Consider the following 27,348-nt stretch of genomic DNA (forward strand, 5'->3'; position numbering starts at 1 on the left):
GGGAGTTCCTGGTTGCTGTAAGGTCGCTTTTATTTTTATTCCTCCCTCTTCCTCGCTCTTCACTCCTCTTGCATTTCATTCCGCCCCTAGGAGCGGACGAGAAGTCAGGAAAAATTTCGAGCTACGAGCAGTGCGAACGGGCGCGAAGACCGAGCTGGATTTTATATTTTCTTCCAGTTTTCTCGGACGTCCGCAAATTGATCACCAGGGGGTGTTCGGGCTGTTCCGGTGATTTTTTTCGTCGTCTGCTTTCGGGATGCCAGCGGCCGCTTCGCTCGAAGCCGACAGCCTCTTCATGAATGAGCCAGTGCCAGTCGGTGTGTGCTTCCGTTTATCCGTGCTTTTGTCCCTTTCGCCCGGTGTTGTGTGTCGCGGATTATTTATTCACCTTTATCGTTTGCTGCGACCGTGCACTCCGCAGGAATGAGGATGGAAGTCGAGCTACGCGTCCTCAGCTTGAACTGTTGGTGAGTGCGAAACAAATGTTCCTTTCACTTTCGATGGGGTTGTTAGGAGACGTTAGGCCTAGGGACGTTCTCGGTGATTTCGATTCGCGGTTTCGTTGCTTCTGCTCAGAAGACACGAATAGTCAGCGCGACAACCGAATTTCGCTAGTTTAATTGTTGTCGTGAGCTTAAACTGACTCAAGTTGTGGTCACGTATCGCCGACTACGTGGTGGAATGATCGCGCTCTTTTGAACGCGACGGAGTGTCAGAAAACAGCTGTTCTGTGTGTGGTCATTGATCTCCGAATCCTCCATATCTCTCTATGCATCCTCTAGGAAACAGTCAACGAAAAATGGCACACTATTCAATGTTAATTTCGAAATCGCTAGAATCAGTTGTCACACTGAAACCTCTCTCGAAGCACCGATATGACATATCAAGTCTCAACGTTGCAAAGCGACGGTATCTTTTGGCAGTCAGATATATTCAGATGTTATGCGATCGCGCTGTATCTATGTGGCAGTAATTTCTCCACAAACGTACTTGTGCCAAAAAAAGAAAAATTGGCATAAGGGTGTGAACACCTAGGCCGTTCATTATCATTTCTGTAATTGTTTATATCGAAGGGTCAGTTGTGTGCGATTGCTTGATTTCCGGGGAAAGTGCAATACCAGAAGAGGCGAGCGGTTCAAACGACTTCCCGGTCGAACCAAGCTTCCTACATGCGTTTCGTTTGCTGGTCCTCATTTTTACTTGTTCGTTTCATTATATATATGTTTTTTTTTTTTTATTGCGTTTCTATCGGACAAGCACTTAATGGGATTGTTGCCGGCCGCATCGTCTCATTTCTAGGTCAAGATTCGCGCTTGCTATTTTTAGGTGGCAGCTTGTATTTGTTCGTTTGCTTTTTCTCGTCGCATTTTTTGTAAATTTATTTCTGTTCCTTCGCCAACCCATCAAGACACCTTTCATACCACCGGCTTGTTTTGTGTGTGTTCCTTAGCATTTTTATTTGTAAATGTTCGCTCTCGTAGGAAATTCTCGCGGCGGAATAGGCAGTAGGTTTTCGCGTTATTTAGGTCGACGAAAAAAAAGAAAGAAAATAAAACAAGAAGGATGTTGCACTTCCAAGGTCTCAGTTCACCTCCGTCTGTAAAATGTAGATAAATAGGACTCAAAAAAAAAAAAAAAGAGAGAGAGAATGTTTTTTTATTCTTGTTTATTGTTTGCATGCATATGTCTGGCACCTATTCGCAACATACTTGAAGTGACCAAGAAAATTCCTTTCGGCAAGGTCTACATTGAAGCTACGTGTTCCTTAAACTTAATGTTCCTCCTCCTAATTTAACACAGAGGCCTCTTTGTTTTTGAGAACAAACAACAGCTTTCGTAATTCTTTCACTAGGAATTAAATGCCTATTCGTCATTGGCACATGAACACTAACACATGCTGGGCATGACACCTAAGTTATTCAGTCACAATTTTCCTGTTTTCTTACTTATATTAGTTGCAATTCTTTGAATTGGCGTATCCTGTTATTGATTCAAACTCAGCAGGGGTTCAGGATGGAACAAACTTCTTTTGTCAGCCTGGGTTTAACATATACTACTCTCAGATAAGCATGCAGCAGAGCCTTTTGATGCCACTGTAGGCACCGCCTGGCACACCAGGGCCGTAACCAGGGGGGGGGATAGGGGGTTCTGACCCCCCCCCCCCGAAATGTTTTTCTGGGTACGGCCCTGGTCGGTGCAGTTGCAGCCAGCCGATTTTAATCTCCACCTCTGCGCACGCGCAGTGGCGCCGGTCGGCTACCGGGTACCAAACCGGGACCGGTTCTCCGGTTTGCTGTAACTCTCCATTATATGCCACCGATGCACATGATTCATAGGCAAAAATAAGACAATAGACACTTTCAAAATGGCCGCCGTTGTCCCCGAAAACCACCCCCCGAAATTTTTTTCTGGGTACGGCCCTGGGCACATCAGTGATGTTCTCGACAGAATAGGTTTGCACTGCAGCGCAGTTGATTAGATATGGACCACATATGATTAATTTTCTAACTTCTTTAATGTTATAAGGTACTGAGAACTGCCGACTGTTCCTAAACTGCTTCCCAAACACCATAGTGGGATGGGATGCTTTTGGAAGGGCAGTCCACAGCACACTTGAATGTCTCTATTTCTACTGACTCGACATCTTGTAGACACTGAGATGGGTCTACATTATCGTTCCCCTTCTCCGGGTGTACAAGATATTGATTCATTACCAGCTCGCCTGCACTTTATCACTGCTTACAATTCTACTGACTGTTGTAGACCACCTCCAGAAGATGCGATAATATCCCAGGGCATGTGGGGACCTTGTGCAATTCCCCTAGCGAAAGTGGTGGTGACATGATGTACCCCACAGTGCACTTGTGCGGAGATATCCAAGGTTACACTGATACTTATCTCCCGTGGTTGAGTTTCTAGAGAACTCTTGAGATAAGCTGGCCCTCACATTCTCTGTCTGGTTATTTCACTCGCTGCTATGCTTCAAGGTCAGCAGTTGGTGAGCTCCGGCCCTTTGGTAAACTGATACCAACTTTAAACTTGCAAGGTATTAAAATTGGTTCAGCTAGGATTCATGCAACCCTTTGGTGATTCATTAACAAAATAAAGAAGTTTGTTTTTTAAGTATTCGGGTACAGTATTAAAAACAGTCGGTCAACTAAAAAGTTGTCCCTATACTCGCGGTCAGCTTTCTGTGGCAATCTGAAGAAAGGAGGAAAGCGCGTGTGCAGCGGTTAGTGCATCTTCTCCCCTAGCATTGACTGTATTGCCACAAAAAGCTGACCGCGAATATAGTCATTAGCAAAATAACAGTAGTAGAACCAAGAAACCTTTGGAAGATGCATCAACGTAAAGACACAGACTTGCCTTTCAATGCTTAACATGGCTAGACATGGCAAACATATCCAGTACTGACCTAATTAATCATGAGGGACTAGGACAAGAATGGTTCCTTTGAAATGCCCTGTCCATATTGTGAGTAGATGCTTCAGACAGCTCACCTCTTGCTTTTTAATGTAACTCCTTTTTATTTTTTGCTTCATTCTTGGGTGTCTTATACAGAAAGTCATTCCTGTATAAAAATAAAACAGCAGGCATAGGTTACTTTTATATGAGCAAGATATAGGTTGCAGAATTTATCACTAACTGGTATAAAAAAAAAGGATTTGTCCTTTAATATCCCGACTTGTGTGCTTGCCGCTGCATGTGCATTCGAGTTTCTTCAGCCAGAACCCGCACAATGTTGCACAATAAATCGACTCGTCGATGTGGCAGCCGGTTTATCTGACTATGAACATGTGCCATCTGTGGACAGTTCAACCCCATAGTTAGACGAGTCGTGCTACGAACATGCACCTTTTTTCTAGGCCAAGGGCTCTCCTTATCAGTGTACATATCTGCCTTATCGAAAAGGGACAAGCTAAACATTGAATTTTTAGTTATCTGTTTGGAAAATAAATGGATGGTGCACCTTTCAACTAGCACCAACATTTACTTCTATAAAATATTGAGCAGGCGCCTATGTTTCCACAAGCACCCACCCCCTACTATTGAAACATGTAAGACGTGAGCGAAAATCATTTGAACAGCCCACCCCAGCAATTTTCCGAGCCCCCCGAGATGCTTCTCGATCTGCATCGGCTGCTTCTCCGCAAAGCCGGCGCGAGGTGTTGAAGCTTGACGCATGTGTGCCAGTGCGAAGTGGCAAAGCTGGACGCGAGAGCGCTATCTTAAAGCAGGCTCAATGAAAACCAAGGGGCTGTTTGGAAAATTTAGGGGTGCACCACGCGCCTAATTTTGCTCCCGTACTGTTTTGTCAGACCAAACAATGATCGAGCAAGGGCCTATTCAGAGGCACTAGATCTATGCTTAGAGTATTGATACTCCGCTCCTCTACTTGCTTGTGGGCGCCACCATTTTCCTGCTCAGTGCAGAACGAGTGCAATTGGCTGTAGTTGCAATTCAAGACTGCGACTGCATCTTGCTTTGTCGCGAGCTCTTTTCACTTTTTTGGTGGACAAAAATCTGTTTCCTGCAATTTCAGGTAAAAAATCTAATAACTGGCAACCATGATTTTGAGCACCAAAATGGTCGAGGTGTCGTTACTTTGAAGCGTAGCCTAATCAGTGGCTCTGGTCCTATTGTACTATGTGCCCTTCTGATTTTCCCTTTTCGGACGTAACAAGTGCCCCTCCTCATTTTTTTGTGATTACCTCTAGCTCTTTGCATGTGCACTTGCTCGGTATTTTATGATGCTTAAAGACAAACATTAGCAGACTGCGCTCACCTACGTCTTACCCTCTCTTGGGAATGTGCTGGTTCCTCATCCCCATTCTTTATATCATATCTCCCGTGCTGTAGGCCCTTTTCAGAAATTCAGTGCCACCCTGTGGCTCAAATAGTAGTATAATTCTTGCCATGGTGGTAATGAACCTGTAGTCTGTTGTATATCATTGCGCTCAGTCACTTTCGCAATTAACGGCAGGTGAGAATGTGTTCTTAAAGGGGCCCTGTAATCATATTTAAGCGTCTACCTTTTTTGCAGTTTCCACGTCTCTTGGGGTTCGGGCAAGCCAGCAGGGACGGAGAGAGTAACTAAATATCAATGCGTCATATTTTAACCGGACGACGCGGAAAGCTCCTCCACCGACGAGGGCGACCCGCGGTACCGAAAGCGCGCAAAATGTGACGTCTTTAGTCCTGGGCTTACTACTGGTCAGAGCCGCTAAAAGCTTCTTTTTAGTCGAAATACACAGTATATGTGGCGCAAACCGTTTCAATTATTTATAAAAGTAGTTTTTGTTCAGTATTTTAAATCAAAAAAGAAACTAATGCAGTTTATAAAGTATGAAAATAAGAAATGACCCGTCGACATACCCGCCACCAAGCGGTGGAAAAGGCGGTGCATACTAGAAAGGAGTAGTGGGATCAGGCGCCAACACGGAAAGGTCCCGGATGTATGCGGCGGCGCTGCGGTCGTATGGGCAGGAGGATCCGACCGGCTCCGAGCGTTCTGAAGGCCTTCGGCGAGAAGCTTTGTCTTGCGGTTTGGCCGTTTCGCGGTATGGTAGCGCAAAGTAGCTCCCATTCTGAACTGATCTTTACCCCATGTTTGCTGTTGTTTGTGGCCAACGAAGTGTCACGCCGAATTAGTGTTTAATCGCGCAGCAAATGCCATGAGAGCCACTCTGGCTGCCCGCTGCATACAGTCTATCCAGAACACGCTTTAATGGCGCCCTCTCGCGCCGTCGACACGGACTGCAGCAGCCGTGAGCGCTCGGTGAGCTCACTACTTCTCCTCTAGTTCACGGCCACTCTCAAGCAACCAAGGACGTCATGAGGGAGGTTATTTTTTGCTTGTTTTTGTAATTTTAATTTGCCTATAACTTTTAAAATAAAGGGAATTTCGAGAAAAGAAAAGTTTCACTAAGTTACTACGTTCAGTGCGCTCAGGTTCGGTGCAAATTAAAAATGAGTAAAAAAGTCATTGCAGGGCCCCTTTAACTGTGCAGTGCATTCTCAATCTCTCTCACTTTCAATGGTGGCAAAGTTACAACCGAATAATACAAAGTGGCAGTTCATTTAAGGGCCTCGATAAAATTCTACACATCAAAAAGCTTTAGAGGCGATTGCATGCTGTCAACAAATTGACTGGACCCGAGTTAGAAATTAATGCTTACGCGGCTCTTCTATCCAATTCCTGCTTCGCATCACATGAAAGATGCACCGGATCGGATTGGTTTATTTAGAGAGCGTGGCAAAAGGCCAATTATCATAAATTTTATGTCGTTGAACGAAAGAGAAAGTACAGTGTCTCAGAGGATTTTAGCGAATCACTTAATGACAAAAAGATATATAAAATTGAAAGAATAAAACACAGAGGACTAGCACAGGACAACCACTTTCTTTCAATGGTGGCAAAGCAAAGTGCTTATCCTCTGTGTTTTATTTCAATTTTATGTATTCATGTTCAGCCCACTAGCCTTCACCAGTCCAGACAAAAGATATGTTATGTAATTTTTCAAAGGAAATAAAATTTAAAAAAGGCCAATAAGGTGTATCTTCTGTACAATAAACTGATTGTGAATAGCGAAGCAAGCGTACATCTGGGACACTGAGCAGAAGATGGCAGTCCTCTGCACAGCAGTAGAGGTACAAGATTACACGAATGACGTATTTCTTCTACCCCAACCAGTTTTGCTTCCATATATTCAGATAATGCTTCCATATTTTCAGACACTCATCCCATGGTTACGTTGATAAACTTCAACAATCTCAAAAATAAAGTAGACACATTTCTTTTGCTTAGTAGAGGCAATCGAGCCATACATAGTTATGGGCACTGAGTGACGACTCGATGACTCCTAAAGGCTTTGCAGTCTACGGTAAAGATTGCAGTGCGCAAGATGATAATTTTCTTTTTATTCATAGATGCATGGTGGGCAAGCAGTAGGCTTCTAGTGCCGCCAAATGCTACTGTATCCATTTGGTGTCGAGTCATTTGTCCATAGGAGGCACGCCTGTATTGGGCACTTACTGCCGTCCTCAACAATAAATAATAGCGATGAACTTGGTCATATAGGTACTGTCCACTATCTCTGATAGCTTTGTTACTGTGGGAGAGGGCTTTCAGTTCCAATTGGACAGGCACTACCTACTGTGACGACAGTTCCAGCTTATATAAATCTTTTAGTTATCTCATTATCTCATTTGCTCTAAACCAATTCATTCTTTCACTAGCGGGAAGAAATTCGATTTTAGATTTTTTATTGACAAATAATTCCAGTATCATTTCAGATGTCTTTGTAATTCTTTATATAAGCGTTAAAATGCAGTTGTATCTGAAATACCGTTAAATGAAATAAATAGGGTGTCGAGCATCCACGCAAAGGGATGCTGTACAGCCAGGGTGATTATGACCATATTTCCTTGGAGCTTTAGGCATATTTCTCTTACTTTTCAGAACTCGATAAAGAATGCAATGTATTAAACAGAAAATTAAGGTGCTTACTGATTTTCACATACTATCCAGGATTTTTAAGGAAAATAATAAGCATAAACCATTGATAACTGCTACGCTTCGAAAGCAAAAAATTGTAAACGCAGGCTTATAAAAGGTATAGAAAAAGGTCTGTCTGGATACCTTGGAACAAAAACTTGGAAGAGATAAACACAAATCTCAAAAAAAAAATATCCAAGAAAGTAAACTAATTTTCTGTAAGTCTTTTAAATACAAATTAAGAAATGATCGTACTGAATTTCGAAAATTTGTTAACGCAAATAAAAAAGCGGAGAATTCAATACATGCTTTATTAAAGGATGGCAATTTAATAACCTGGATACTTCAAAGGCCGAGATACTTCAAAGGCCTAGATATTTCAAAAGCGTACGGACCACAATAGCTTTTGCCGGTAATTTTTCACAACTGCAGAGAGGAAATTGCAAGGTACCTGCACATAATTTATACTAAATCACTAATGACTGGTTCAATTCCCAATGACTGGAAAAAAGCAAATGTAGGTCCAATTTTTAAGTCAGGGTCAAGAGACCTTGTTGAAAATTACCGCACGGTGTCTCTGACATTTGTCGCATGCAAACTCTTTGAATGATAGCTCGATCTATAGTTTTTTAAATTCCAGCAATTTTTTTTCTCCCCCGATCCCAACATATGGTTTCCTTCGAGGTCATTTGTGTGTTACTCAGCTAGCTGAATTTACCTATTTCCTTTCAAATACCGTCGACCACAAAAACGTGCAGATTGCATATTTTTAGACTTTTGTTAAGTGTTTGACAGTGTGTCGCATCATTTGTTACTGTATAAGCTTAAATGGAACTAATTGAAATATATATTTCAATTACTTCCATTCTGTTCTTGACCAGACAAATACTTAACAGCCCAATGTATAATATGATACAGTGGTTTGTTGAGCATTTGTCTGGTCGATAGCAGAGTGTTGTACTACATGGTCAGAAATCTTCACCTGTGCTTGTAACCTTGAGGGTACCTCAGGGAAGCGTACTAGGACCCCTGTTATTTCTTACATTTATTAACAATATTTGTGAAAACATACAGTGAGATATTAAATTATTTGCAGGTGATAATATACTATACTGAGTTGTTGAAAATGATGCAGATGTCTGTATGATGCTAAGGGATTTAGGAATGATAATTGGGAAATGGGATTGAATATAGAAAAAAGTGCAAATACATGTGTTTTACTTGATTTATTGTTTGCCCATCTACATGTAAATGAAAAAATATGAATTTGAATGGGTAGATAAACATAAGTATTTGGAAGTGTATTTTTCGAACAATTTTAGATGGAATGACCACATAGATAAAAAATAATACTTTAGCAAAGGCAAGTAAGATATTATATTTTATTCGGAAAATTTTTAAGAATTCACCTCGCAGTGTGAGACAAACATTATATTTTTCTTTTATCAGACCGATTTTAGAATATGCCCGAGTTATCTGGGATCCGGCCTCAATGTTACCTTGCAAATAAGTTAGAGCAAATTCAAAATCGGGCATTAAGGTTTGTCACAGGTGATTATAGCCTGTACTCATGTTCCACAGAAATAAAGAACAGACTGGGTTGGGATCGCCTTAAATTTTGGAGAAGGTGTTTGTGGTTTAAAAGTTTTTCATAATATGTATCATGGGGAGACAGGTATTGAGAAGAGGACTTTACGTTCTGGTACCGCATCATGCATCCTCAATGCAGAATCATCCTAAGACAGCGGTAGAGCATCATTATCAAACTGACTGTTTTTCTCATTCATTTTTTGTTCAAGCCGCCCGGGAGTGGAATGCGCTTCCGGAAGAAGTGATTTCTGTTGTTGATATTTTTATGAGGAACTGCAGAGAAGCATTCTAAAGTGAAAAGGTTGTTTTTATTGATTGTTGTTTGTACTTTTGAAGGGTTCTTTGAATTAATGTTTTTATGTACCCCCCCTATTTAGTGTCTTATGGCACAGCAGGTGCCTGTGTAAATAAAGAAATAAAAATACTAATGTCTTGATATTAAACGTTCGCATCATCCACTTAGGGGCATCTTCAACTGTCTCATCTACATAGAGTTAATATAAGAATCTAGAGAGAGGTCTCATGCATTGTGGTCGCATCGAAAGGACGGGGCATAGACTCATCCCGTTGGCAGTCCCAATGGGCCCATATCATTGGTGACTCTCTAATATGTACAAAAGAAGCAGAAAAACATCATCAACAAGTACATAAATGTACTTGTTGTTTTCCAAGCTTTATTTTTTAGCTGGTGACTATTGCCCCTCCAACGACTTCAAGGCGTCGCTGCAAAACTAACACGCCCAACCTGTCGTCTGCCTTCTTTCTTTGCTCTTCCGTCGCTCTCTCATTCTTTCTCTCAAAACCACCAATGTCAGCACTTACGATTTGCCGCATTCTGCTCCTTACCCCCCCCCCCCCCCCCCCCTGCTCCTCCATTAGTAACCAGAAGGCCACAATTAGTATGGCATGTATGCCATTCCTCCTCCGATGGTAGTGATCAGGGTGGCCAGACTGAATTTTGGAAGGGTTCTATGATATGCTCACGAAAGCTCTGCCTTTGTGTGTTTCAAGGGGCATCGTGGGCATCAGCAAGCACCGGGAGGAGCGGATGACTGCCATTGCCAACTACCTTTCTTCAAGTGACCTCGACTTTGTGTTCCTTCAAGAGGTGCGTGCCTTAAGGCCGAGACAGGCCCACTCATACCATAGCTGGAGTCTGTTGCAAGCTTAGAGTAGCAAGAGAAGCTCTTCCCTCAAAGGCCCTTTCTCTTTGCACTTTAGCAGAGGGAACACTGGAGAGGAGGCATTCACCGATCATGACCAGCAGAGGTCCTTCTTGCAGGATTTTGTCCCGCTGTTCTAAACCTGCAAAAGACTGTATAGTTTCTATGTTTCTGCAGGAAACATGCTGAACGCATTATAACTTTTCTTTCGAATTCTTTGCACGTGCATAAAATTGGGCACGTCGAGGTTGGATTTTAGAACTTGGTTTTGTTTTGTGCCTGCAGATATGGAGTCAGAGAGACTACAAGAGGATACGCTCCAAAACAAGGAACAACCTACCCCACGCCCATTATTTTCACAGGTCAGTGGGTCCGAGGAACGCTGTGTTTGGGGTTGGGAAACTTGTCTTTAAGGAGGTCTTTGAGGCCACAGAAGCATATTGACATATGTGTATATACCTTAATATTCCTGAAAGACAACCCACCCCTACTTTTGACATGACTTGCTTCTTTTTTTTATCAGGGCGAGAGATAAGCAAACCTTGCTGACTGGGAAGGACTGTTGTGTATACTCCATTGCTCTTCAACGTGAAAACAAGTTTGGCAAATTACAGAATACAACAATAGCATCTTTTTATTTCTTTTGATCGCACACCAAAAGTTAGCCCACTTCTTATTTTTATCCCATTTTCTCTCGCTTTTAGGTGGGCCATCTCTCAGGATACTAACGGTAGTTTTAAAATTTAGAAATGTTTTTGCTAAATGGTTTTGTGAATATAGAGCAGCATTCTATCTGTTTTGGTGTCATTGAATGCTTCATTCTTTCTATAGACTGTGCTGAACTAGTGTGCTGCATGCTTAGCTCTCATACTGTAAAGCCCTTTATTTTTGCGAATGGGGCAGTGGGATCATATTTGTAAACTAAGTTTAGCAAATTTTAAAGGCAGGCATTTGCCTCTCTAGACAATAGAAATATTTGCATCCCCTAAAGTTAGCAAATTTTCCAAGCCGCGAAATTTTCAAAAGTTAGGTGCTTGCGAACACTAGGGTGTTTTACAGTATTATATGAACAAAATTGATATTCATAATGGTTTTGCTGAATCGCAGAAGTTTCGAGTGCATTCTGGCGAAGCTTACCACTTTACTACTACACCATATTCCTGCTTCTTATCATGAATTTTGGCAGCAGCTTCCAATGCAAATTTTAAGTTGTAGAAGCTGCTTGAGTCAGTTAGTGGGGTTTTGTAAAAGCATTTTATTATGGCGACAGTTAAAACACCTGTATTGGTTTCAAAAAGTGTTGTTCGTGTTGACGCCGGGCATGGAAACATTTTAAACATCTTTGGCTGTTCCAAACCTCCAAAAGGCTGGCTCTGCTGCCCCGAGTTGTTCAAAAACTGATTTCTATCGGCCCGTTTTTCAAAAAAGAGGAATGTCATTCGTTAATTAAATCTGAAACATTTTACTAAGTTGTATGGGGGGTTTATACAGGCCGTGTGGGACATATGTCCTTTAACATTGTGACTATCAGTACAGTGTGACTATCAGTTGTGACTAACATTGTGACTGGCTCTTTGACATTGTGACTATCAGTCCAAAAAGGGTTCACGGTGACAGTGGAATTATGGGTACTATCCAGAACTTGTCAGCTGTAACGCGCTGACGACGGTGTTGAATATTTTTAAAAGCCATTGAAGAAGACAATGATTACGAGACCTCCTCAGGGATGCCCCTTGAGGCAGCATGTTGGTATTTTTTTCCACCCGCCACAGTGCATTTCCTAAATGATGCCTCATCCCGTTAGATTCTAGATTTCTGTCACTAAATGAGTAAGATTGTCAAGTTATTTAACAGATGGCCACTTTATAGTACCTGCACCTTATAGCAGGTGCTCCCGGAAACACATTGTGAGACATAAGAGCTTCTGGTCCCAATCTGAAAAATTATTCTCTACTGCACCATGCTGGGCACATGCAGCATTTCAGAGGATGCCTGCTATCTGCTGCTGGCGGTATAGCGTGGTCATATCACACATTTCACAGCTAACAAGGTCCCGCATAATACATGCAGACATGCATGCTCATTCAGTGTACATTTTTAAAGGCATTGCAGAGAACACTAGTGCCATGTTTCACGGCTGTACTGGTCGTAGTGCATATTTTGTAATGGCTTTTTATCTGTGAAGCTTGAGCAAGTTTTATTTATTTATCTATTTCGGTATTCTCAGGGCCTTGAGCAATACAGAGGGGATAGGAAGAACAAAATGCAGTATACAGACAAGTCTAATACATATATGCAGTGAAAACACGACTGTTTAAAGTTTACACTAATGAAAATGGTTGGTTATTGCAACTTTAATTGAATGAACTGACAATATTGACACTAGAGATACGGGAAGGTGGATTCATTTGAGTGACACTCCGGGCATGAAGCAGTAAATGAGAGTAGTGGAGCAACAATGAGGGATTCCGACTTTGAATTGATGGTCAGTGCGAGAGGATGCATAAAGTGGAGAAAGAAGTAGCAGCTTATTTTTTCGAGCAGGGTACCTAAGTGTAAGAAATTTAACAAACGAGACATAAACGAGATAATTTGCGACCTGATGCGCAGAGAGGAAGGGATAGTTTAGCTCTCACGGACAAGACACTGGCAGTGTGACGGTCATTAGAAAAAATATACTGAGTTGTTCATTAGTCGGATAAACTGGTTTATTAATTGATTGGTTAAATGACTGATCAATTAATCAGTCAGTGTGGTTGGCGCAGCGGCGTCCTAGGCAGCGGCGTGTGCATCCTGTCCAAGAGCCCGATTGCGGACACGGGCATGCTCAAGTACAACCTGAATGGCTACGCCCACAAGTTCTACCACGGAGACTGGTTCGGCGGCAAGGTAGTGGGCCTCTGCAAGGTCAACCACCGGGGTCTCCTCATCAACCTCTACGTCACCCACGTGCGTTGTGGTCGTTTGTCCTTCCGCTTGGGTCACCTCGTAGTCCCTAAAGGGCACTGTTGCGAGAGATGAAAATAATTTCATCGAGGGGCTTTAGTTGAGTGGCGCCAACTAGTGTGCAGCACTGAAACACTCCCGATTTGCATACCAATTAAACTAATGGTTTCGCAGTGTTTACGAGATCGGATCTGTGCTCTATTTATGAGAAATGGTTGCTTGTATAAGCACTGTCAGGATAATTTCTAACCCACAGTGAAAGAATGATGCGTAAAATATACCCAGGTTAGTGGAAGTTTTTTGGGGCTACCCGAAGGCTTGCGCTCACTCATCGTAAGTGGTCTCAACGCAATCAGTCTTGCTTGGACACAAACGTGCAAACCGCGTCCTTAATTGGGTCGGACTGTGCTACAAGCAGCTGCAGTGCCTTCCCTCAACTCGCTCTATGTTGAAACAGTACCAGTACAAGGCTTGCACTGGTGTGACATCAGTGGTCATCGTGGTGGCTTTGTTGCTGAGCGCATAACTTCTGCGACATAAGTTTCACACTACCGAACTCGTTTTTCTCGGCAAGAATGAGTAGGATCGACCACCGGCATGATGACATCATGTGCAAGCCATGCATATAAATGGGATGAGGCGAGTGAATTAACGAAAAACAAAGTACCTCAGTCTGCTCCCGCATTAGCATTATGGACGATAGAAAACGAATGAACAGGGTAAAAGCCATTAGAATATTTGCTATAGACACTTTGCAGCATCTGTGCATGGGCGTTGCCATAACCGACCTTCAGTTTTTGTTTCCTCTTATTACATTTACTTTACTTCATCATTACCACAGCAGGGCAGGTTATTGCAATTTTAGATTATACTGTGTCCTTCTCCCCAGCATTGACTTTTGTGGAGGATCGTCATTGCCCGCTTCGGTGGTTTAGCTTCTTGGTAAGACAAGAGAAGGTCGGCAATGGTGGCTGTAATCTGGTGCGTGTGCAAAGCATTTATAGAAAAGATATTTGTTAAGAAAAGAATCCTTGTGAAACCCAGCCAAGAGAATGGGCCGGAAAATCGGCTACTCTTGTTTAAATTAACTTTCGGTTGCCTGGGTTCTCTTCTTTCTACTATTGTTTCTTGATCTGCATGCAAGCCGTGTCATTCCTTTTTCTGTTTACAAACACAAGCCGTCTCTTCTGTTCCAAGAGACTTCTGGTCGCTTTGTTTCGGCTGGATTCTGAGCCATGTTGGTGTCAAAATTCTTGGAATGATGAAGTTCTACTGAAATCGCGAAGTTGGGGATTTAGTGAGGCTTTTATGTTGTGCTATTCAACATAAAAAAAAAAAAGGAATCAGTCGTCCTACGCGAGTATCAAAAAAATCTCCAACAAGTACCTCGCTAAGTGGTCCTTTAGCTAACCTCCTGGAGAACTGGTCCTAAAATATTTCATGAACATTACAAGAAGCAATGCTGTGGTGGGGATTGTTTGTCCTCTCATTTGACCGGAAATTCGCAAGGACGCCAATTACCGACAGTGCCTCCTTCCGTCACTTTAAATAAAAGCCTCTATGGGGGGTTCTCAGGTGCGAAAGCAGGTAAGGAAGGGGGCTTCTCCCTCTTAACACTGACCATCGTGTCTGTCGCTAACACAGCTGCATGCCGAGTACAACCGTCAGCGGGACATCTACCTGTCGCACCGCATCTGCCAGGCATTTGAGATGAGCCAGTACGTAAAGCTGACGAGCGAGACGTGCGACCTGGCCATCGTGGCGGGGGACTTCAACACGGAGCCCCTCGACCCCCCGTACAACATCATCCTGCACAACACCTGCCTGGAGGACGCCTTCGTCTGCCAGGAGTCCAACACGGTCGGTGGCAGCAGTGGCACAGGGGTGCGCTCATTTTCACACACCTCATCGCCATTGGGCACCGTGGCATGTCCCTAGGTGCTTCCCTACATACAGAGAGACGCTAGGGAACTATAAACTCTTCGTCAACTATTTAGTGCAACGTTGTCAAGGCTAGCGTAGCGCGGGCGTGTGCGAATGAGACGCTAGACAAAGCCATGTGCTTTTGCACCCGTACGAGGCCGCAGCACTGTGGAAGCTGCTATGCTAGCCTTGACAGTGTAGCACAAAATAGTTGATTCTGGGTACAGGAATTCCTAGACAGAGGTATTTAAGGTGTCTAGGGATCTGTAAATCCTAGGTCCTCCGTTTAAGGTCTTGGGGAAGTAGGGATTTCCAGACATGGGTATTGAAAGTGTCTAGGGATCTGTAGTCTCCAGGTCCCGCAGACAGGAGGAAGCTAGGGTTCCAGGGATTTACAGATTTATATATTAGGAACGAAGCTCCTTAGGGTTTAGCCTTGTCCGTCCGGTGTTCGTGCTCACATCGACTGCCATCCCATCTGTCTTCTTAAAAAAGAAAAAATGTTTGCGCAATCGACAGGATTCCACCCTGTGTGGGGAGACCCCAATGGATTTCTAGTCCATCGCCTTAACCACTCTGCCACGACTGCAGGACGAGTAGTGGGCTCTGAGATGTGGTAGTAACTCAAGAGCTGGGGATGTCATGGATGAAACGTTGCATGTAGCCGCTCATTGTCTATACAGGAGAGGGCGCTGCGGTCAAATGCGTATATAATCGCGTTAATCTTTGCATGCATTGGCTCAACGTTTATAGAAGAGAGGGCGCTGCGGTCAAATGCTGAAATGCGTATATAACCACGTTCCATACCACACATTTTCTTTCTGACATGGATGAAAAGGATGAGAAGAACCACTGGCTCTGCATTTCACCGACCATAAAGCTGTAATAATGGAGTCAAAACGCAACCCGGAACTCAGCACTACCAAGCAAAAAGCGCCGAAAAAATACAGGGACACCAGGGACGGCGCCAGGATTTTTATAATGGGGGGGCAGCGGGGAGGCAAAACAAATGGGGCCGGGGGGGGAGGGGGTTGCTTTGAGGTGCTATCACCCACGGGCTTATCAAAGATAGCTTATGCGGTGTGCTCATTGAAAAGGGAAATGTGGAGACACAAGGAGGAAGATTGGGGGGGGGGGGGGGGGGGGGAGGGGGGAGGGGGGGGGGGGAGGGGGGAGGGGGGAGGGGGGGGGGGGAGGGGGGAGGGGGGGGTATTACAGCCAGCAGGGACCTCTGCCATCTGTGCTCAGACTCACAACAAGGTTTTGCTTCCCTTTTCGGAATGCCCCATGACCTTGACTGTAACTAAGCTCGCCTTCGTTCACGTCTCCGGTCTCCGCTGAAGATAAGCACCACAGAGCGAAATATGGAGAGAATAGCCAGTAGGCGCCACAAAGGGGAGCTGCTTTATCCAAAGCGCTTGATAGCTTACTCGCCCGCGGTACGCCTTCCCGTGAATGGAAGTTAGTAGAAAAAATAAAAAATAAAAGGCATGAACGGCTCTAAAGGCTGGGCACTCGTTACACTGGGTCTTGAAGCCGACGTCGCAGGCAATTATTTGTGAACAAAGCTGCTTCACCTTGGGGTGGCGGACAAAATTTTAGGGGAGGCGCCCACCACCCCTCGCCTCCCCCTGGCGCCGTCCCTGAGGGACACAGACGAAGGGAAACAGGACAAGGCGCATTGTCCTGTTTCCCTTCGTCTGTGTCCCTGTATTTTTTCGGCGCTTTTTGCTTGCAATGAACCAACTGGCCCAAATCTCCACTTTACTTCAGCACTACCTATGAGCAGTAAAAAATAATTAGCACCATCAGCACTACCTATGAACAAAATCAATACCATCAGCACCACCAGAGCTTCGCCCCAATAACACCATTCACCACGTGGAGATGCGGTCATTTTTTCACCTCAAGAACCTGCAATCCATCGTAATATCACGAGAGGTGCCTCACCATCAAAAGATAGCCCACCCCTACTTTTTGCAGTATTCAGTATTTTTTTCCAAAGCATTAAAAGATAGCCCACTTCTAGTAATTGCACCGTACGGGCCACTGGGGGCTTCGGCGGAAACAAGGACAGTTAGGCAGGCGATAAATGTATAACTGGGCTGGACAGTTGTCTTTGGTTAACAGAGCCCCCCGCTGCAGTGACAAGTTTGAAAGGTCACAGGACCTATATGACGAAGTGATAGACATTTTTGTTGATAGCGACTGCTCATTTAAAGGTCATGGGTGACTGAATGAAGTGTAAACACACCTTGGCATTCCTTTGCTGCAAGTTTTTTTGTTTTTTTCTAGGGGTGGGGGGGGGGGGGGTTTACATTGAACATTAGCCCATTCCCTGTTTTCACCCGTCTTGCTCTCAATTTTAGGTGGGTTATATTACGGTAGGCACTTTCAAAAATATATTTTTGGAGTTCAGTGTCTTTTCAATGGCCGAACCTTCCCCTTACACGACTCTGGGTTGTGTTTTTGGCAGCGCATACTTCATTGACATGTCGAGAAAAGTGCTTTTTTGGCAAGCAGGCGCTAGTCCGCTCAGTTGTGAGCGTTTTAAGTTCAACGAATGCACTTGTGGCTGTCCGTTGCAGGACAGCCTGTGTGTTGGTGCCACCTGCGGCCATCCTGACAACCACTACACTTCGGCGTACGATAAGCACACGTGCCCCACCGGGAAGCGGATAGACTACGTCATGTTCAAAGTGGGCAGAGGTGGGTCCACTCTCACTCGGTTCCTCAGGCCCGCTCAGACGGGGTGATTTTCTCAGCAATATCGGGGGTTGCCGGTGAGTTGCTCCCCAGCCTTTCCTATATTCTCGCGCTGCGGCACGAATTGCTGGGATCGAATCCAGCTCAAAACAGGCAAGCAACTTCAGCAACTCTGAGACTTTTCAAGCGGCAGCAGCAGCCAATCAGACACGCAATATTTTCGAGTGACCCTTCATGCGGTAATGGTGGTGGTAACCGGACAAGGGGTAGAGCTTGGTTTTGGTTTGACAGAGATTGTTTTTGCAAATAGGTAAATGGTTTCAGGGGGATGAAATAGTAATCCCAATGCCATCAAAAGATAATGTTTGTGGCTAAATGGTGCCATACATTTACAATTTTAAAAATGGCAATAACAAAACGAAGCAATTAGAGCTTTAGGAGCTGCTGCAAGTGAACGCGGGAGGCCCGTGTTGCTGGTGTTGCGAAGTCGAGACGCTGGGAAAAATTGACCCCGTTTGAAGCGGGCCTGATAGTACAGCAAAGTTGCACTCTTGTAAGGCTCGTTTGCAGATTTGCATTTGATTTTGATCGGAGCAGCGGTGGCGATCTCAAAGGAGACATTGAACCTAGTAGCGCGGTTCCACATATCCGCGGCAATGTGGATGACGTTTAGGGCTATGTTACCGGGAGTCAGTTGTATAAAACACCTCCTTCGGTGCCAACGATCGCTACTTCGTCTCACTCTCTCAAATATAGCGGGGGGAGAAACACATACCAGAGTAAGGACAAAGTCCTAGAGCATTTATTAAAACACACTCCGAAAAGAACTATACTATGCTCCTATCCAAAATGCACCCCATGCCAGCAAGGTAAAAAAAGGTCCTTACCTGCCAGGCATGGGGTTCCAGACAGCCCAAGTCGATCTAGTGAAATGCAAAAGTGTGAACCAGCGTTTCTTGTGTCTTGTTGCAAAGGGTGTTTTACAACCGTTGTGGCATATAATTGCTTGCAACCATTTGCATGGTTGCATGAAACCATTGGTGGGTACAATATCCACTGCATAGCAGGGTGAAGTGTGTATTAATAAAATAATTTAGTAGGCATGGAGGCATCTCATGGTTGGATTGCATGCACGGCAGCATTTCAGAGGAAAATGATGCAATGCCCCTGAAGAAGGGGTGCGTGGATGAGGAAGCTTTTTGTACATTCTCAATTCCTTCACCACATGTCACATCACACATCATTCCATGAGAATTATGTGCTGCTCGTTAAAAAACGCAAAGTGTTGTTGCACCTTCATTCGTTTGGCGGAATGTCTAAAGGCCCATTCACACACTTGCGTTTGCTTCTGAGCGCATTCTTGTGATCTCTTACGACGAGGGAGCACGCTGGCACCGCCTATGAGTTGACTCTGGAGCTGGATTTCGCCAGAACGAAGATTTTGCAGTAGGCAGTGACTATTTCAACGTCCACTGTCAAATTATATAAAAAAAATTATTTTGACATCTGCGACGTCACTTTCGTAGAACATTAAAATAGTGGCTTTATTATTTTGACGCCCCCATCAGCTTCCGTTGCGTGGTAGCGGTAGCCGTTTCGTAGTTTCATGTTTTTTTCAGTTTAGTTTGTGATGATGTTGTCAGTGTTGTGTTGACGGGGCCATGTTCACATGTTGCTGTGCCATGTGCCTGAGAAGTTTTGGTCCTACTCTGAACTGGAAATGTCTTATTCGGTGTGTGCGCGCTCGACTGGCTTGACAGTTGATCCTTTCGGACGTGACACGCCCAACAGCATTGTTCTGAGCTCTCGCGTGTCATTTCGGCACATGCCTCTCTTGAAATATTGAATTCACGACAAAGGCGAGCTGGATATCCCTCTATCGTGCCCACACTTAACAAATGTAAGTGCGTACACGACATAACACTAGGAGTTTGGCACGCTTCTCGGGCCTCTGTGCCTCCACTGCCATGCAAGCGAGTCTTCGTATGGTTGCAAAGTCTCGCTTTGCATCTGGCTCTCAAACTGGGTTTCGTGGGTTCATTGTTTAAGGGTTGGCTACAAAACGATCGGAATATTAAATAAAATGTTGTTAATGCAAACATTGCCTCCTTGATGTTTTTTGACCGGTGCGAATGAACAACAAAAGTTCTGATGCACCAAGCAAAAGATTCTCATATCGCTGTCTGCGCCGCAGTTGTACGAGATACACACATTTTCCAACGGCAATTGTTGTCCAATCAGCTGCCAGTTTTGTGACACTAGATTCAGCTCCTTTGTCCATATACGTAAAACGCAAAATAATTCGTGAAAAGCAACTGTGCCGTAATGAAACATTATATACTTTACATGAGTTAATTTTTGCAAACACCTAATTCTCGTGAATTGCCTACAATTCGCGGAAAATAGGTCCCTTGAACAATTCCGGTAAAATGTAAACACATTGGAATTTATATTGAGATCCCACCACCCGCGAATTATTCCAAAACTTCAGCTTTGACCTAAATCGCAAAATATTGAGCCCGCGAGAAATAAGTCATTTACAGTATATATATATATATGTATGTATAGAAATAATGAAACAGAATGTATTGACGGGGGACGTCATAATTATTTAAAAAATATATTTTCACGTCTTCGGGAGAACGGCTTTACCGACGTCAAAATAATACTTAAAATTACTTTGAATGTGGACATCGAAATAGTCGCTACTTTTGCAGTCTTTGCAAGATCAAATGTACATACTATCTGTGTGAGAAATGGTTGTTTATAAAAATGTCAAAAGACTTTCAAGCCCCTCTCCCCCCAAAAAAAATAATGTGCAAAGAAAAAGGAAAATGCGCAAATGCCAAGTTAGTTGTGGTTACCCCCATAGATGGTGCCGGTGCGTTGTGTTCTCGCGTCATGAGAGGTTTTAAGGCGCACAGTCGTAAGCCGTCGCAACGGGCGATTTTCACACTCTTTGCCGCTTCACGGCAGGCGTTGTGGCCAACTGCAAGGTGTGCAAGAACCCGCGGCTAAAGACTACGTCGGGACTTCCCCTGTCGGATCACGAGCCGGTGGAAGTTGTCATGCGGGTGACCAAGTCGTCGCAGCGTGAGTCTGAATACCAAGTTTCCCGTCGGCGGTCGATATTGCACCCGCGAAGGGCCGTTTTAGGGGGGGTCTCTTCTCGACCCCACAATTGTGAAGGGACTCTGGGACGGAGGTTGGCGGTGGGGAGCCAGATTACGCCGGGGGCCTGGTCACTTGGCAAAAAAGTTGGCGAGAAACTTGATCGCCGCGATTGGCCGATGCGAAGGTCGAGGGCGGCACTGTGGCCGGTCATGGCTGCCGAATTCCTCGCAGACTTTTTCGACAAGTGTCCAAATTAGAGCCCTGGATCTCCCACGTGACATCCCAGGAGTGGCTGTCGGTTGCTGTGTTGTTTTAATGCAGAAGTGCATTTTTGCTGAAGCTAATTTTGATTTGGCCTTGAGAAATGAAGCGTGCCAGTTTGAAAAGGGTTGGTCTAGTTGGCTAGCTGCCAAACACTTGCGCCGCAAACTCCGCAGGCCACGCAATGCAATTGCGAAAAAAGCAGCGATGAAGGAATTTAAAAAGTAAGCGGAACAGGCAGGAGGGAGGGGTGTATCTCGAAACAGCCCATTCTTATTTGAACCCTTCTCGTTTGGACCCATTCCCAAAACGCCCTTCTCGTTTTAACCTTTCGTGTTTCGACCCTTTCTTATTTATACCCGTCTCATTTGAACCCATTCTCGTTTGAACCCTTCTCGTCCGAACCCATTCGCAAAACGCCCTCCGCGTTTTAACCTTTCGCGTTTCAAACCTTTCTCATTTGAACCCGTTGTCATTTGAACACTGTAGTGAGGTATTGAAAGAAGGAAAAACAGTTGAGGATGAAGGTTGAAGATGAAGCGAAGCGGCACCATCTCTTGCATAGCACATGAAACAATTTTCCTTATGCCTGCATGCCACTCCGAGTCTGTTGACGTAGCTACGTGGTCACATGGTGACGTGGTTTCAAAAGTGCTAGCGCAGATTCGGTACTTCATTTCTCTTCTGTCGCTGTATGTCATTAAGATGTCGTCGTATGGAGCGGATGGATCATTGTGCTAGTCGTGTGTTATTGCTTGTAATGGCCAATTCGGGTGGTTATTTTCCCTGAAAAAAAGTTTTCCCATATCTTCGGCAAGGGCGTTCCCGTGGTCAAAGGCTGGCGGGTGCAAGCTTTTCGGGTTGCGCTTCTCAGGCGTGTACCCGCAATTTACCAGCAGAAGTTTTCCTGAGCTCCAAGAGGTCGGGCAGCTTGTCTGCCAGACTGTATCCGGTATCGTCACATCCGAATCTGGATAGGGAATCAAACGAAACAATGCTCGCTGAGGCGGCAAATAGCGGGTTTGAGTGGCAAACGAAGCCATCGAGACAGGCACCCTTTTGTGCTCTGAGACAAGATAGCAAAAACAACGAAGAGAAAGATAATTCATGTTTCAAAGAAAGTCAACATTTTTGGAAGAATTTATCCAGCCTGAGCAAGGTATGTTTGCTCTGAGACACGGGCTGCATCATACATCACTTTATTTTACAACTCTGTAATAACAAGTTATTACACCGCTGAAAAAAAAAAGTGTGCATAGTGATGCAGTTTGAAACTTGAACACGCATTACAATTTTAAGGAGGGTGGGTGCAATGAGAAGACTGAGGATTCCAAGAAAGGTACTAGAGAGTTTTAATAGATCGTTCCGATAGCCCCGATAACGATACTATGCGTGCGCAAGGGAGGCAGTGGCGGAGTATTGGGTATCGTTATCGGAGTCATGAGAACGATCTGCTAAATCTCTCTACTAACAGTAAACAGAATATGGAAAGCGACGCTGGCAAGCCTCCGTGGCAACAGTTAATCGAAAATCCAAACGAAGTTTACATCTGCCCTTTCATTGATTTTATATTTTAATATTCTGTCAGCTGTACGGACTGCGGTAATGCAAATATTTTGAAAAGTTTGTGAAGCCGCTTCTGTTTACACACATCTCAAAGAGTCGTAATTTATGTTGTTGGCATATGCAGCGTGCTCATAGTACCATAGAATGATCGAAGAAGAAGTTAACAGAGCTCACTCGCGACCCAGTCAAAAAAAAACGCCAGTTCTTTGTGCTTTGCACTCGGATGGAGAGGGTCACATGATGCGCCGCTGGCGCGTTTTTGGTCGCCGGTGCCACAGGCAAGGGCTCGAAGGCAATTAATTACCCGAATTTGCCATAAATACTGCAGAAAGATTGCGAGATTATGATGTTGGATTAATTTGGGTTCGAAATGAGAGAGATTAAAATGAGAAAAGTCTTTCTGACAATGGTCAAAACCAGAAAGTATGTTTTGAGAAAATTTGAAATGAGAAAGGTTAAAATGAGAAAGGTCGTTTTGAGAAGGGTCCAAACCAGAAAGTTTGTTTTGAGAATGGTTTAAATGAGAAAGGGAGAAACGCGAAAGTTGTTTTGCGCTGGGTTGAAATGAGAAGGTAAAAACGAGAAGGTAGAAATGCGAACGGGTTCAAACGAGAACCACCCGGAGTGAGTGCTCTGAGATGCTTCAAGAAGGCTTCACCAGCTGTGAAAGTTCCAAAAACAATGAAAAAAAGAAAACAAAATGCTAAAAAAGGAGGTTGTGGCGACACTGACGCTGTGTCGTGTGCCTAGAAGGCTGACACTGGAGTCTGCTGTGTTCCTCATAAAATGCAATTCTACATATAATGATGTGATCAGTAAATCAAAATAGCACTGCAAATTAACAAGAATTTCTGTCTGGCTATTTACGGGGCTTACGGTCTCTTTGTGCTTGAACTGCGGCAAGCCCAACTTAGCAAGGTATTGGTGGCCGAGAGATATCCGTTTCTTGTTTGTTTTGTTAAAGGGTAACTCTGGTATATTTTCTTGATTTTAGGGTTACAACGTTTTTTTTTAGTGAAAGCAGTGTCCATGAATTATGAGGTTTCAGTTTTTCTGATGCCTCGTGTAGTTTTGTAGATATATTCTATATCGAAGTTTTGTCTTGGGGGTCTATGGCAAAACCAGAACTACCGGCTAGAGCATGATGGCAACCCTTGTGATGAGCTGCATGGCCATCGGGTGACGCAAAGTTTGTTTTGGGGTACCGCAAAGCGTATGACTGGCTTAGTCGCAAGAGCAGTTCCGACCAGTCAGGTAAGATGCTACGGCTGTTTTACTGCTTTGCTTTGTTGATATCAAACATCTGTAGCGTATGTTAATATACACTCATAAAGTTTCCGGTAAAAGAAGCAAGTTTGCCATGATGGAACGCAGGCTCAGTACCGAGCCCCCACTTATCTTCTGAGGATAACTACAATCTTGGTGGTGTGCAATGCACATTGCAGAATCGTTGTGGAAGCTAATCGTAAGCTCGCACTGAGCAGGAATGGACTAAACCATGGCCGCCAGTGAATGCCACCTTCGGCACAAAAACGCGCTTGAGGCGAAGTTTTGTCGGAACGTTGCGACCCCTCAGAGCCTGTGCATCGTCTGCCTCGCAGTGGCGTCCGCTGGGCTCAACGGGGGCGCCCTGTCCCCCAACAAGAGTGACGTGTCCACGCCCGCCCACTTGAACGCTCTGACCCGTGGCCAGGAGCAGCTGATGCGCTCCCTGGACAGGCTGTACATGGATCGCGTCTTCTACATCGTGTCCTGCTGCTTCATGGTGTGCGTGCTGGCAGCCACCCTGCCCATGGAGCTGCCCGAGGGCTTCGACTGGGTCCTGGTTGTCTGTCGCACTGTGGCCACCCTCCTCCTTGGCTTCTGCCTCGTCATGGGCTTCTTCTGGAACGCCATGGAGAAGAGCTCCCTACTCGAGGCCCATAAGTCGATGCGCCTCCTCTGCAGGGCCTACATCAACATGGCTGGCCAGTGCTTTGCGGGGGACTACTCGCCGGAGATGATCGGCGAGGCGCTCCTGGTGCCCCAAGGGGACCAAAGGGTCTAGGGGTGTAGCGTAGCATGACTGGAGCTGCGTCTGTGCGTCTGCCATTGTATTATAGTGTGGCTAGAGTTGCTCCAGCTGCTATCGTACCCTAGCATGACTGGAGTTGCCTCCAGCTGCCATTGTACCATAGCGTGGCTGGAGTTGCCTCCAGCTGCTGTTGTATTATAGCGGGACGGGAGTTACCTCCACCGTTCTGCCATAGTGTGGCTGGAGTTGTGCAATAGTTGAATTGCAGCTGGAGTTGACTTGACTGTTCTACCGTGGCATGACTGGAACTGTGCAATGGTTTCAGCTCCAGTTGCCTCCATTGTTCTAACGTAATGTAACTAGAGTTGTGTGGTGGTTGCAGCTGCAGAATGTGACTGGAGCTGTGCAATGGCTTGGGCTGCAGCATGCTTGAGGTTGCACTGTATGGAATTGCTCCTGGTGCAGCTTCCTCCGCTACACCAGGAGCCCTTTCTCCAGACTTCCGTTAGTGTGTGGCTCCATTACTCTCTCTCTGTTACATCCTATTACAATTGCGGTGTTTCAAGGATTCTGCTGATGTGCAACTCACATATTCTATACGGCTGTGCTCGCACACCGCGCCTCCCAAATTTCGTGACAGTGCGACTGGCGTTGCATGAGAGTGGTGGCAAGGTTGGTTCAGACCTGCCACTAGAACACAGCAGTAGTTGCTCTAGGATTGCACAGCAGCACGACCTGACATTTAATTGTGTCGTGGTGCAACTGCCTCAGAACAACTTGGTTGCAATCCTGTGTACGACATCTTGTTGCTCCTTCGATTGTAAGGCTGGGGAGGATGTGATGTGCTGACATGGGATAGTTGCATCACTTTAATCAGATGCCTAAAAATGGGACCAGTATGCAACTTGGTGAGAATCAGCATGATACATTGAAGCACTTCGGAGAGGGCTGGTGCTTATGAGATTGCAGGGAGCACCTCAAAGTTGCTACGAAACACATCGGTTTGGCCATAAAGCGTGCTCACGATAGAGAGTTCATTTCACAAGGCAGATCATGCATATTGTGTGGGACGACCAACTTGTCTTTATGTTTTGTAGCATTTAGATTTTATTCGTTATGTTAATAGATACTTGTTTAGTTATTTTGAACCATATAGAAAACCATTGGCACTGCTTGGGAGTCTAAATAAATGTAAAAATTGTTTGGTGCTTTTATTGAAGTACTATATTTTTGTAAGAGGGTATGAAAAGCTAGATAGTAAATGAGCCTTTAATCTTTAGGCATGACATCGGCTATCCTTTCTGTCTGTCTCGAAGTTTTTTTGTTTGTTTTTGGGTCCATGGTGCTTGTTGTTTTTTATTTCACTATCTTCTTCGAATGACCATGTGCTGGTTCCACGATGGTGTAGCAACGTTTTACAGTACAACATACACATACAATTGAAACATTTTTTTTAGATACTTTTTTTACATGGAGAATTCTAAAGCCCAGGAGTAATAAACACGAAGCTGAGAATTTAAAATTCCAAAGCTTTAAGTTACGCCTAATTTTACCCTGGCCAATATTGTGGTCATTGTCATCTTCACGAGTTCATGGCACCCATGCAATCTTGCTTGTTTCCACACACTTCATTTTCGCATTCATGGTGGAAGACACGCACATTCCGGAGGACATCATCCGCATTTGATCAAACGTGGAACTATTCCGAGTGTTAAGCTCAGGTACGTATTTCAAGTACAGAATGTATTCTGTGTTTCTGTCCTAGTCGGGTTGGTTTTGGGAGCAGCATCAGTTATTTATGCTGTGCAAGTGCGAGACCCAGACAACGTTTCTCGGCCCCTCGAGTCTTTGAAGCTGGTGTGTAGCTAGCTCCCTCTCTCGCTCAAGCCTGTACTTGACGATTTTTCAAATGCGGTTACTCTTGCAGTTGCGGCCGTGTAACTGCACCCTCAATTTTTAGTAGCGGTACACTGTCTATTGTTCCTAGTGAAAAGGTGTTCCGATGATCGACGATGCTGAAAATCGGCCTGTCCGCACACTTCGAGATGTAATATATATACAGTAAAAGTCATTCCATTGTCTCTGCTGGTTATTGTGTTGTCATTTCGGGGGCTACGCTTTTGATTCTTGCAGTTTCGAGTTGTTTTCATTGCCCTGAATGGCGTGTTGCTGTACTCTGTTCACCCCTACGCCGACAAAGTGAAAGAGGCGACTAGCTTGCCGGACCAATCGACCACCTCACTTTCATCACCCGGTCCCTACCGTTTGGCGCAAGACTTACGTACAAGCACGTAACTTCCCTGCTTTGTTGGCTTGGCGGTGAATGGAATTCAGTAGGAAGGCATTGCCTTGTCATACAGGAGACAGCTAGGGCTCTTGCCGGGGTGGAGATTCCAGTCGCATAACCATGGCCTCCAAGATTTTTTGCGCGCAGGCTGCTTGGGCCGCTCCATTCGCCGGTAGAGACTTGCTGGGCGGTGGAGAAAAGCTCACCGGAGATAAGCTCACCGGAGAAAAGCTTACCGCAAAACCGGCAGATGCAGAGAAAAGCTCACCGGCCTTTGGAG

At 44.8% G+C, this 27,348-nt stretch overlaps 1 protein-coding gene across 3 annotated transcripts; it reads left to right on the plus strand.

The window, feature by feature from the left end:
- Positions 1 to 177: 177 nt before the first annotated feature.
- Positions 178 to 26,862, plus strand: LOC8027923 (sphingomyelin phosphodiesterase 2). 3 transcript variants are annotated; one of them, XM_029988174.4, is made up of 9 exons: positions 178 to 317; positions 422 to 467; positions 10,100 to 10,196; positions 10,537 to 10,613; positions 13,017 to 13,200; positions 14,842 to 15,081; positions 17,709 to 17,829; positions 20,803 to 20,919; positions 24,369 to 26,862. In XM_029988174.4, exons 1-9 carry the CDS (start codon positions 257 to 259, stop codon positions 24,812 to 24,814), a joined length of 1,389 nt encoding a protein of 462 aa, XP_029844034.1. In that variant the 5' UTR covers positions 178 to 256; the 3' UTR covers positions 24,815 to 26,862. The 3 variants fall into 3 exon arrangements, with proteins under 3 accessions (XP_029844034.1, XP_029844035.1, XP_029844036.1); XM_029988175.4 differs by having other exon boundaries at positions 14,842 to 15,057; XM_029988176.3 differs by lacking the exon at positions 422 to 467 and having other exon boundaries at positions 301 to 317.
- Positions 26,863 to 27,348: the final 486 nt, after the last annotated feature.

This window comes from Ixodes scapularis, unplaced genomic scaffold (assembly GCF_016920785.2).
Source record: "Ixodes scapularis isolate PalLabHiFi unplaced genomic scaffold, ASM1692078v2 PGA_scaffold4__175_contigs__length_147842914, whole genome shotgun sequence".
In the NCBI taxonomy this organism is placed as follows: domain Eukaryota; kingdom Metazoa; phylum Arthropoda; class Arachnida; order Ixodida; family Ixodidae; genus Ixodes; species Ixodes scapularis.

What these genes read in the sequence shown, in the direction of transcription:
- LOC8027923 (XM_029988174.4), top strand. Translation starts at nt 257, where the DNA reads ATGCCAGCGGCCGCTTCGCTCGAAGCCGACAGCCTCTTCATGAATGAG. An exon ending in GAATGAGCCAGTGCCAGTCG is followed by an intron (nt 318 to 421) that starts GTGTGTGCTTCC and finishes TGCACTCCGCAG; the next exon opens with GAATGAGGATGGAAGTCGAG. An exon ending in TCAACCTCTACGTCACCCAC is followed by an intron (nt 13,201 to 14,841) that starts GTGCGTTGTGGT and finishes TCGCTAACACAG; the next exon opens with CTGCATGCCGAGTACAACCG.